At 42.3% G+C, this 8,354-nt stretch overlaps 4 protein-coding genes across 6 annotated transcripts; 2 read left to right on the top strand and 2 right to left on the bottom strand.

Moving 5' to 3' along the window:
- Nucleotides 1-969: 969 nt before the first annotated feature.
- On the top strand, nt 970-2,279 carry LOC107224800 (iron-sulfur cluster assembly 2 homolog, mitochondrial). The gene is made up of 3 exons (XM_015664994.2): nt 970-1,124; nt 1,496-1,726; nt 1,793-2,279. Exons 1-3 carry the CDS (start codon nt 1,045-1,047, stop codon nt 1,968-1,970), a joined length of 489 nt encoding a protein of 162 aa, XP_015520480.1. The 5' UTR covers nt 970-1,044; the 3' UTR covers nt 1,971-2,279.
- Nucleotides 1,811-4,622, bottom strand: LOC107224796 (paramyosin). 2 transcript variants are annotated; one of them, XM_046744828.1, is made up of 5 exons: nt 4,209-4,622; nt 3,188-4,081; nt 2,967-3,113; nt 2,667-2,900; nt 1,811-2,626 (listed from the first exon to the last, which is right to left on the bottom strand). In XM_046744828.1, exons 1-5 carry the CDS (start codon nt 4,269-4,271, stop codon nt 2,474-2,476), a joined length of 1,491 nt encoding a protein of 496 aa, XP_046600784.1. In that variant the 5' UTR covers nt 4,272-4,622; the 3' UTR covers nt 1,811-2,473. The 2 variants fall into 2 exon arrangements, with proteins under 2 accessions (XP_046600784.1, XP_015520475.2); XM_015664989.2 differs by having other exon boundaries at nt 1,811-2,601; nt 4,209-4,618.
- A 142-nt stretch (nt 4,623-4,764) lies between these two features.
- Nucleotides 4,765-6,880, top strand: LOC107224797 (zinc finger protein ZPR1). Of its 2 annotated transcripts, none has more exons than XM_015664990.2 (4): nt 4,765-5,162; nt 5,242-5,494; nt 5,572-5,994; nt 6,155-6,880. In XM_015664990.2, the coding sequence occupies exons 1-4, from the start codon at nt 5,037-5,039 to the stop codon at nt 6,691-6,693; spliced, it is 1,341 nt and encodes a 446-aa protein (XP_015520476.1). In that variant the 5' UTR covers nt 4,765-5,036; the 3' UTR covers nt 6,694-6,880. The 2 variants fall into 2 exon arrangements, with proteins under 2 accessions (XP_015520476.1, XP_015520477.1); XM_015664991.2 differs by having other exon boundaries at nt 5,016-5,154.
- LOC107224798 (dynein axonemal light chain 1) lies at nt 6,865-8,099 on the bottom strand. Its single transcript, XM_015664993.2, has 4 exons — nt 7,749-8,099; nt 7,540-7,688; nt 7,085-7,474; nt 6,865-6,999 (listed from the first exon to the last, which is right to left on the bottom strand). The coding sequence occupies exons 1-4, from the start codon at nt 7,749-7,751 to the stop codon at nt 6,981-6,983; spliced, it is 561 nt and encodes a 186-aa protein (XP_015520479.1). The 5' UTR covers nt 7,752-8,099; the 3' UTR covers nt 6,865-6,980.
- Between the last annotated feature and the right edge of the window lie 255 nt (nt 8,100-8,354).

Genomic DNA, 8,354 nt, shown 5'->3' with positions numbered 1-8,354 from the left:
CGCCGCGGCACCATTCGCGGAATCTCTACCAGCATGAAGTAGAAGGATCTGAAACCGTGGAATCGACATAGAGTTTACACACACTCCTGAAGTAAGCCGTTCAATGGCCGCTCGCGTGCAAGGACTGCTAGTGTTACGGGACCTTTCGTAATCGAAAATGGGCGAGATTAATTCGTTGCCAAGTCGCGCCCTCTTCATCTTCCCCTGCAGGTGCATATCAGTCGGTACGTAGAGGCGAGAAGAACTGACGTTACCGTCGCTCACCGCGTGTGCCCAGATAATACAGTCGAACATTATTATCGCGAAGTGGCTATTCGTTTTTAATGCAAAATCTTATTAAAATGTGGGAAATACAAAACGGCTTCTGTCTGTCCATAGGAGTTGTAACGAAATGAGAGAATCAATTTCGTCTACAGGTCACATGGCCCACATGGCACGTCGGTCCGCTGTCGCTGATCTAACAATTAGAGAAGTCGAATAGATCCCGTTCGAAATGGAAAACAATTCGAATAAATTATCCGTCAAAGGTCTCACTAATGTGATCTAATAAATGTAACATTTCAGTTATACGAAAGCAGTTGGTCAGAAAACTTTTGATCCAGTACGGACACATGTTGAGTACTGTTTTTGTTCACAATCAGACCACGTCCAGCCATTCTGGCACAACTGTTCTGTAAAGAATAAAATCTCTAATTCTCCTACCCGATCTCCTTTTTCTTTTTTGCGATCTTAACACGTCCACTCGATCCGCTACGTTTTTCCTTTCGGATGCAAAAAAAAAAATTCTGACAAAAGTTTTTCTGATATCTTCATCGGAACGCCAATCTTACTTGCCTGCACTGCCGCTTATGGACAAAACTAGCAAGACTAGAGTAACGCCGCGGCCCTTCGACCAGGCTTCTGGAACTAATTTTCGACGACGAATACATGTCGGTAACGTAACGATAAAGTGTACTTCTGCGACATCAGTTGGGAATAGAACCCGATAGTCATTAAAAAGAAAAGAAAACGTCAGCCGTCAGGTGGACATTAAGTCATTAAAGTATGGCGAAATTGGGGCAGGCGGTGAGGGATCTCTCCTCCAATTTCTCCTCGAACCAGTATTTTTCGCGACTACTTCTCACGTGAGTAACGCAATTATCACACGATTACGGAAATATGAAACAGGAAACCAGCGACGTAGATTATTTGCTATTTATCGTTCGATCCCAGAACCACGGGATTATGTTTCAATAATTTATATGTATTTTCATGTGGCAACGTCGACGTCCGGTCGGTCATCGTATCCAAACAAAAGTCATATACGCACCCTCTAAACCTTGTCATGAGGCAACCGACATTGTCGAGATCAATATTTACATTTAACTGTCAATAAAGTGGGGTTGATTCGTGTAAAACAATCTTATCAGATTTCCTCGCTATTCATTTAGACTATTATGACGCTTCTTGACGTTTCGTCTGCGACGATATCTATTGAAGTATTGTCAATTTTTAGGTCGCCATGGCGCGGTGGTATCTGGGCTTCGGCACGTTGGACATCTGCCACAAATACATCGCCAGCTCCACAAGATACCGGCCTAATAGTCAGCGACAGCTGTGCTCAACGCTTGAAAGAATTGGCAACCAGCGCTGAAGAGGCGTGCCTGAGGGTTACTGTAGAAGGAGGGGGATGCTCAGGATTTCAGTATAAATTCGATCTTGACTCAACGATAAACGAAGATGACAGGTAAGCTTGTGCATCGTTACAAAAGTGGCTTTCATGTTTTATTAACAACTAAATTACTTCTTTCAGAGTTTTTCAAAAAGACGGAGTCAAAGTGATCATAGACACAACTTCGCTGGAGTACGTCAAGGGATCGACTGTTGAATATCACAAGGAACTAATTCGTTCGGCGTTTAGAATAACAAACAATCCTCTAGCTGAACAAGGGTGTAGCTGCGGTGCCAGTTTCGCTATTAAAGTAGACTGACCCGATACAAATAATCATAATTTTTAGCAGATCGTCTCCTCGATTCTAATTATCGGTTTTGAAAATGGTCCATATATTTTTACAGACTCGCAATGATTGCAAAGAAATCGTTAATTTATTTTGTAGTTTTTAAGTGGTAGTTGATGTTATAAGTAAAATGTACGTGTATGTACATAGGAATATATACACGTACGTGTATATTTATAAGTATATTACATGAAATTATGTCATGTATTAATGATTAGCGACAGATAAGGCGTTACGAAAACATTGCACATAGGTTGTTGATAATTTATAATAAAATTCGTTTCAACGAGTTGAAAAAGCAAAACAACTGATCAAGAAAGGCTTTAAATTATACATGTATTCATTTCCTTTACTTACGTTATATTTTCAATCTCATAAACATGTGACGGCGGTTATACCGCGTTAGGTAAAATGAAACTGAATATTTAACGTTGACTAAATTCTACAAATGAACGTAGTGGACATCATTGTATTATTTACACGAGATTATGTTTTACACTATGTATTGTGATAATCACACAGATTAACAGGCATATCCATGGAATGTGACATAGGCTCCAGCTTAATGCCAGCAAATTTATTTTTGCTTCCCTTTTTTCGCATTCTGGAAAAAAAAAAATATCAATGATCTATTGATGGGTAAAAATCGCGGTTCCTGACTCGGCTCACCTTATTCCCCAACTCAAATTTGAGCTGCTGTATTTCCTCTGTTTGCTGAATCAATTTATCATTCATGTTGGCAAGGTGCTCACTTATAGTGCTAAGTTGAGCTTTGTAATTTCCCTCTTGTACTTCGTGATCCTCGCGCATTGCGGCAAGACTTGCCTGCAATTCTTGCAATGCCTCCTCACACCGTTGCCTTTTAGACTCGCTCGTTTCCAAGTGTATATTCATTATTTCAGTCTGAAATTACAAATAGTTTTTAGTAGAATACATATTTGAAACAGTTTAGGGTCAACTTGTACTCACATCTGCAGCTATAGCCAAGTTTCTTATGTGATAAACATGTTTTTCCGAAATTAGTTCGTCAATCTGCTGCTTATAATACTCCTTGATTCTTGATTCACGAGCCTCGATCTCTTCAGGAATGGCAAACGGTGACCTGAGCCTTCCTAACTGCAAGACGGAAGGTAGGTGTGATGAGTGGGCGTTGAATATTAGCTATTGGTAGTAGAATATCTCTGAATTACCATATTAGTTATTTCTACAGATTCGGCAGTATGACTTTGAATTTGACTAGTTTTCGTTTCTTCAGTTGCTTTCAATTGATCATACTTTATCTTGAGCACATTATACTCTGACTTCCAGAAGTTAAGTTGCTTCTCCAGTTCAAACAATCTGCCAATGTCCAGTTCTTCGGTAGTTTCTTCCTGCGAAACAGACTTTTCGGGAATCCTGGACTTGGCTCGAGGGCCGAGAAGTCTCTGGGGCGACGGTGAATTCGAGGGCTTTGATTCTGGGTGATGAATATGATGGACTCCGTATCCAGAATCGGAATCCTCTGTTTCACAGTCGTTTGAATTTCGTGCCGAATCCCTGTGCAACGAATCCTTTTCCCCGTTTTGTCGTGACACAGAATTATCATGCTTGTCGCTCAACTTCTTCTGTAGTTCCTTGCGCTCCTTTTCAAATCTGGCTGCTGCGGCATGGTGCTTGCTTTCCAGTTCAGCTCTGTTTTTCTCCAACTGGTCAAGCTTGAACTCCAACTGATCTATCCTCTCGTTCAGTCCGACGATCTCAACCTCCTTGTCACTGAGTTGGGAAATCAGCTGAGCATTCTCAACGATCTTTTTTTGGAACTCCTCGTCTAGGATGTGATTCGACACGGGAAGGGGGAAGGACGCGTTCTTCTTCTCCAAGGATTTACTGCGGTTCTTTTTACCTCTGTTCTGAATTCCGTCCAATTCTTCCTGCAGCACTGTGACACGTTTCGTAAGCTGCTGATTTCTGAACGATAAGCTGTCGAGCTCCTGTTCGTTGCGTCGTATCTCAACATCCTTCTCTTTCAGCTGTTCCCGAAGGTCCACGTTCCGCGTCTGTTCATCTATAACTGCTTTCTTCAACACGTTAGCCTGTGCACGGATCTAAAACCACAAGGATTTTAATCTGTCGGAGATCAAGGTTGCTGCTTCAAGTTGGTTCAAGAACAACCAACTTATCGTTCATTAGTCTATTCTATTATACGTTAATGATTTAGTATCCTATACAAACCTTTGAGTATTCCGTAGCGATTTTTTGATACTTCGTTTGCAGCTGGTCGTTCGTACCCTCCATCACTATACGGTTTTATTTATTTACTTACCTCAAGTGTTGACCGTTTACGAGATTGATACGCGGTACGGTACTCGCGGAATTGACACGCGAAGCATTTGCGCTCAAGGTGCCGTGTCGACAGTGCACATCAGTAACAATGAAACATCGGCCCCGATTTAAGATGCTACTTTATATCGTTGAAGGGCTGCTGCTAAAGCAGGACGAGGATTAAATAATAATCAGACACTTCAAAGCCAGACGAGGGCATTTTCCTGCACCGTTAAAATATATATCGGAGGCGGTATCGTCCGCCACTTTACGCCCCCCTCGCAAACGCGTCAAAACTCAATTCATTTTATTGCCACAGTCCTGTCAAATTGTCAAAAGTAACTGGTGTGAAGGTAGTCACAGTTTACTCACACGGTATCACAGGGGAAATCGATCAATCGCGCAAACTCCACACGAGGCGTGAGAGGAGAAATACAGAGAGAAAAAAAACAGAAATTGAGGTTAGGACTTACGCGATTCTCTCGTCACGCTTGTCACACGTCAACAATCGTGCCAATCTTCGAGACGGTCGGTTTACTCCTGTGAAAAAATCATCGATCGTCTGGCTATCGTCGATGCGAAAACCAGCAAACCGGCGGTGATCAAGATCAACAGTTGGAATCGCTACGACGTCGCATCTCGTGATTTGAGGTTAAGCGCAAATTTTCATTCGTTCCGTACCAGAGCAAAGTACTCTGTTTTATTAACTGACGTCGACTGATCATTGCGAAGCCGAAAATGACGGCGGAGAAAAACCAGACACAAGTGGAAAGGCGACAGCCGTTATTCCGCGACTTAACTGCCGAGGATCCTGAACCAGAAGCTACAGAGATCTCGAGTCTCTGCATGAATTGCGGTGAGAATGTAAGATTGGGATGACGCGGGTAGCGCGAAGCGTTTTCGCTTCCAGAATCGAGTAACTTGACGATCGTTTTCCTTCCAGGGAATGACAAGGCTCCTTCTGACAAAAATTCCCCATTACAAGGAGGTCGTCCTGATGTCGTTCAGCTGTGAACACTGCGGCTGTCGTAACAACGAGATTCAGAATGCTGGTAAAACTCTTGACAAGGGGATAAAAGCTACCCTCCTTGTCTCCGGAGCCCATGATCTCAACAGACAAGTGGTCAAGTCAGACTTCACAGGGGTCAGAATACCTAAGCTGGACTTTGAAATACCTTCGCAATCTCAAAAAGGGGGTAATACACGTTGCATTTGAAATGGGTATTTCTTCGTAGAAATTCTTTTCAAAAGTAACTGGTATTTCATTTTTCAGAAGTAACAACCGTAGAAGGCATCATAGATCGCGCTATCGCTGCTCTGGAACAGGATCAACCAGTACGCAGGATACAGGATGCAGAGGGCGCTGCTAAGATCGATTTGTTTGTGGCAAAGATGCGGGCTCTGAAGCTTCTTGACGAACCGTTCACAATAATCTTTGAGGACATATCTGGGAATTGTTATGTAGAGAATCCAAATGCCCCAGCTTTAGATCCTAATTGCAGTGTAACTCATTTCAAGAGAACCAAGGAACAAGATCACCTTCTAGGAATCTATCCAGAAAACGAAGATGCGGCTCTGCTCAAACCGATTAAAGAAGGCGAATATTCACTTGAGGATATACAAGGCGAGGTTCTGACCTTTCCAACGAATTGTCCAAACTGTAACAATCCGTGTGAGACGAATATGAAAATGACGAGTATCCTTTTCAACGCAGTATTTCCATTGCTTTGTTCCTATTTTTTCTCTGAAAGTAAATTCTCCAGGATCTGTGAGCCATGTTAACCAAATTCTTTAATACCCAATGTAGAACTTTGGAATATTTCAAACCTCTGTCATTCTTAACAAAATGCATTCAGACATCCCACACTTCAAAGAAGTTGTCATCATGGCTACAACATGTGAAACCTGCGGGAACCGCACCAACGAAGTTAAGAGCGGAAGTGGAATTGAACCCTACGGCCTAAGGATCGAGGTGCAGGTGAAAGGAACGGAGGACTTTAGCAGGGATGTTCTAAAGTCAGAAACTTGCAGCATTATGATACCAGAGCTTGAGCTCGATGGAGGTTGCGCAGCGTTAGGAGGACGTTTCACAACTGTAGAAGGAGTGATACAGGCAACGAAGGAGCAAATAATTTCATCCTCAGCCTTGATCGGTGATAGCAGTGACAAAGACGCTGTTGATCGTATGAATAGTTTTATCGGTCGTTTGGACTCGGTTTTAAGTGGAAACACAGCGGTTACTTTGATTCTTGACGATCCAGCTGGAAATAGTTATGTTCAAAGTCTCGTGGACGACGGTCCTGACGAAAGGTTGAAAATCACGAGGTATGAAAGAAATTATGAACAAAACGAAGAACTCGGCCTAAACGACATGAAGGTTGAAAATTATGAATAGGGAAACCAAACCTTCTCCACTGTTCTACAACTTAATTGAAGCACGGGAATGATTATTTGTTAAATAATTTCCCAAACACTTCCCATTTTAAATACATTTGTACATGATAGAATTTGTCTTTTATGATCAATTTGGAAGCCGTATGGATTTTTGTTGAAATAAAAATTATTTGAGGCACCAAGTTCAGAAAACATGAATCAACCTTATAGCATCGGAATGCAGCTTCGGAAGCAGTGCGGAACTTCGATCTTTGATTAAATCTATCAACTTGCCAAATGCTGTGCGTATCACTCAACTCCTGCTTGCCTGTAAAAAGATGAAACATCTTTCAGGCTCTTGTTTCTTTAAAAAAATAGGAGTGAAAATGTTCGCAAGATGCGGTATCACTAACACGATAGGAACAGCGTCGAGCATCTTCAGAGCTGGTAATCGCCGGCTGACTTGAGCACGCCAAGTTTCAACATCCATATTTTCACATATCGGGTTATTCACGAATAGCAAATTTTGCAAATTTGGTATTTCCTGAAGTCTATTGAATTCTGACCAGTCCTTAACCAAATTATTTCCCATGTACAAGACCTTCAATGCCTTGAGCACGTTGACTCCCTTAATTTTTTCTATCAAATTATAAGAGATCCAAAGTTCCTCTAGATGCTCGCCAACTGTCTCAAGTCCAGAAAACGTTTTAATATAGTTGCGACCGAGGGAAAGTACCCTCAAATTTTTCAACGAATTTATTCCGGCTATCTTCTCAATCATGTTCGTTGAGAGCGACAGTTTTCTACGGTTGAAAAGACGCTGTTAAAATACTTGTCGCCGATATCGACGTCTACAGTTTGTACTAACTCGACCATAACTAGAGTTCCCAAACTGTTGTCCATCTTGTCAATTGGAGGCCACTGAAAGTTCAAATACATTTCTGTCTGCTCGCTGGCCTGCTCTCCAGTTTTGTCCTCCCATTGCTGAATCGCCTCCTTACATGATGTTGGTCTAGACTATTGAAAAACTTATTTGTACAATAGGATTTATATGACTTTAGAGTACCGAGTAATTACCATAATTACGAGAATACTCTACAGCGTGGAGTTTTGAAGCTCTGCCGATGTCGATAGAATGTAACCCAATGTGTCGGAAGACAAAATAAAAGAAAAAAAGAGAAAACTGGAAAAAGGAGTTTTTAAAAATTGCATGCCCCGCCATCTACATCATCGCGTTGAAGTTTACACAACGATTAACGAGCGATGACGGTCGATGTAAATGAGGTATGAAATTCTCGTTACATCCGGGAACGATTGAAGAACAACGAAGATCCCGGACGAATTGAAATAACCAAGGCGATCGAATGAAGCAAACAGTGCGAGCGTGGCAAATTTGCCGATTGAGGTAATGCTCGGGCGTTCTGAGCGGTCAGAGGAGTCCTTGAATGCGAAAAAATTTCTGCATCCCGGGTCACGTGTCGCCCCGAGAGCCAATGGGCTACCGGTGTTTGTGGATGTGCGACGTGTGCGTGTGTGCAGCTGAGACGAAGCCGGTGTGTCTCGTCTTTCAACGCGTGTGTATGTCGATCTGTCATCGTCCCAGTCCCCATTAAGTTGTTCGAAATCGTGAATACGTGAAATAGAGAGGATAAATCGGTAGTAGTGGGCCTGGATAAAATGCCG

Source organism: Neodiprion lecontei, chromosome 7, assembly GCF_021901455.1.
Source record: "Neodiprion lecontei isolate iyNeoLeco1 chromosome 7, iyNeoLeco1.1, whole genome shotgun sequence".
NCBI lineage: Eukaryota > Metazoa > Arthropoda > Insecta > Hymenoptera > Diprionidae > Neodiprion > Neodiprion lecontei.
Note: the sequence above shows the minus strand (reverse complement) of the source record. Positions and strands in the feature narration are given on the sequence as shown.

Coding starts and splice junctions, on each gene's coding strand:
- LOC107224800 (XM_015664994.2), top strand. CDS start 1,045: ATGGCGAAATTGGGGCAGGCGGTGAGGGATCTCTCCTCCAATTTCTCC. Junction 1,125..1,495: donor TTTTCGCGACTACTTCTCAC/GTGAGTAACGCA, acceptor GTCAATTTTTAG/GTCGCCATGGCGCGGTGGTA. Junction 1,727..1,792: donor ACGATAAACGAAGATGACAG/GTAAGCTTGTGC, acceptor TACTTCTTTCAG/AGTTTTTCAAAAAGACGGAG.
- LOC107224796 (XM_046744828.1), bottom strand. CDS start 4,271: ATGGAGGGTACGAACGACCAGCTGCAAACGAAGTATCAAAAAATCGCT. Junction 4,082..4,208: donor TCGCTACGGAATACTCAAAG/GTTTGTATAGGA, acceptor TTGTGGTTTTAG/ATCCGTGCACAGGCTAACGT. Junction 3,114..3,187: donor CTGTAGAAATAACTAATATG/GTAATTCAGAGA, acceptor TCCGTCTTGCAG/TTAGGAAGGCTCAGGTCACC.
- LOC107224797 (XM_015664990.2), top strand. CDS start 5,037: ATGACGGCGGAGAAAAACCAGACACAAGTGGAAAGGCGACAGCCGTTA. Junction 5,163..5,241: donor GCATGAATTGCGGTGAGAAT/GTAAGATTGGGA, acceptor TTTTCCTTCCAG/GGAATGACAAGGCTCCTTCT. Junction 5,495..5,571: donor TTCGCAATCTCAAAAAGGGG/GTAATACACGTT, acceptor TTCATTTTTCAG/AAGTAACAACCGTAGAAGGC.
- LOC107224798 (XM_015664993.2), bottom strand. Junction 7,475..7,539: donor GGAACTCTAGTTATGGTCGA/GTTAGTACAAAC, acceptor TTTCAACCGTAG/AAAACTGTCGCTCTCAACGA.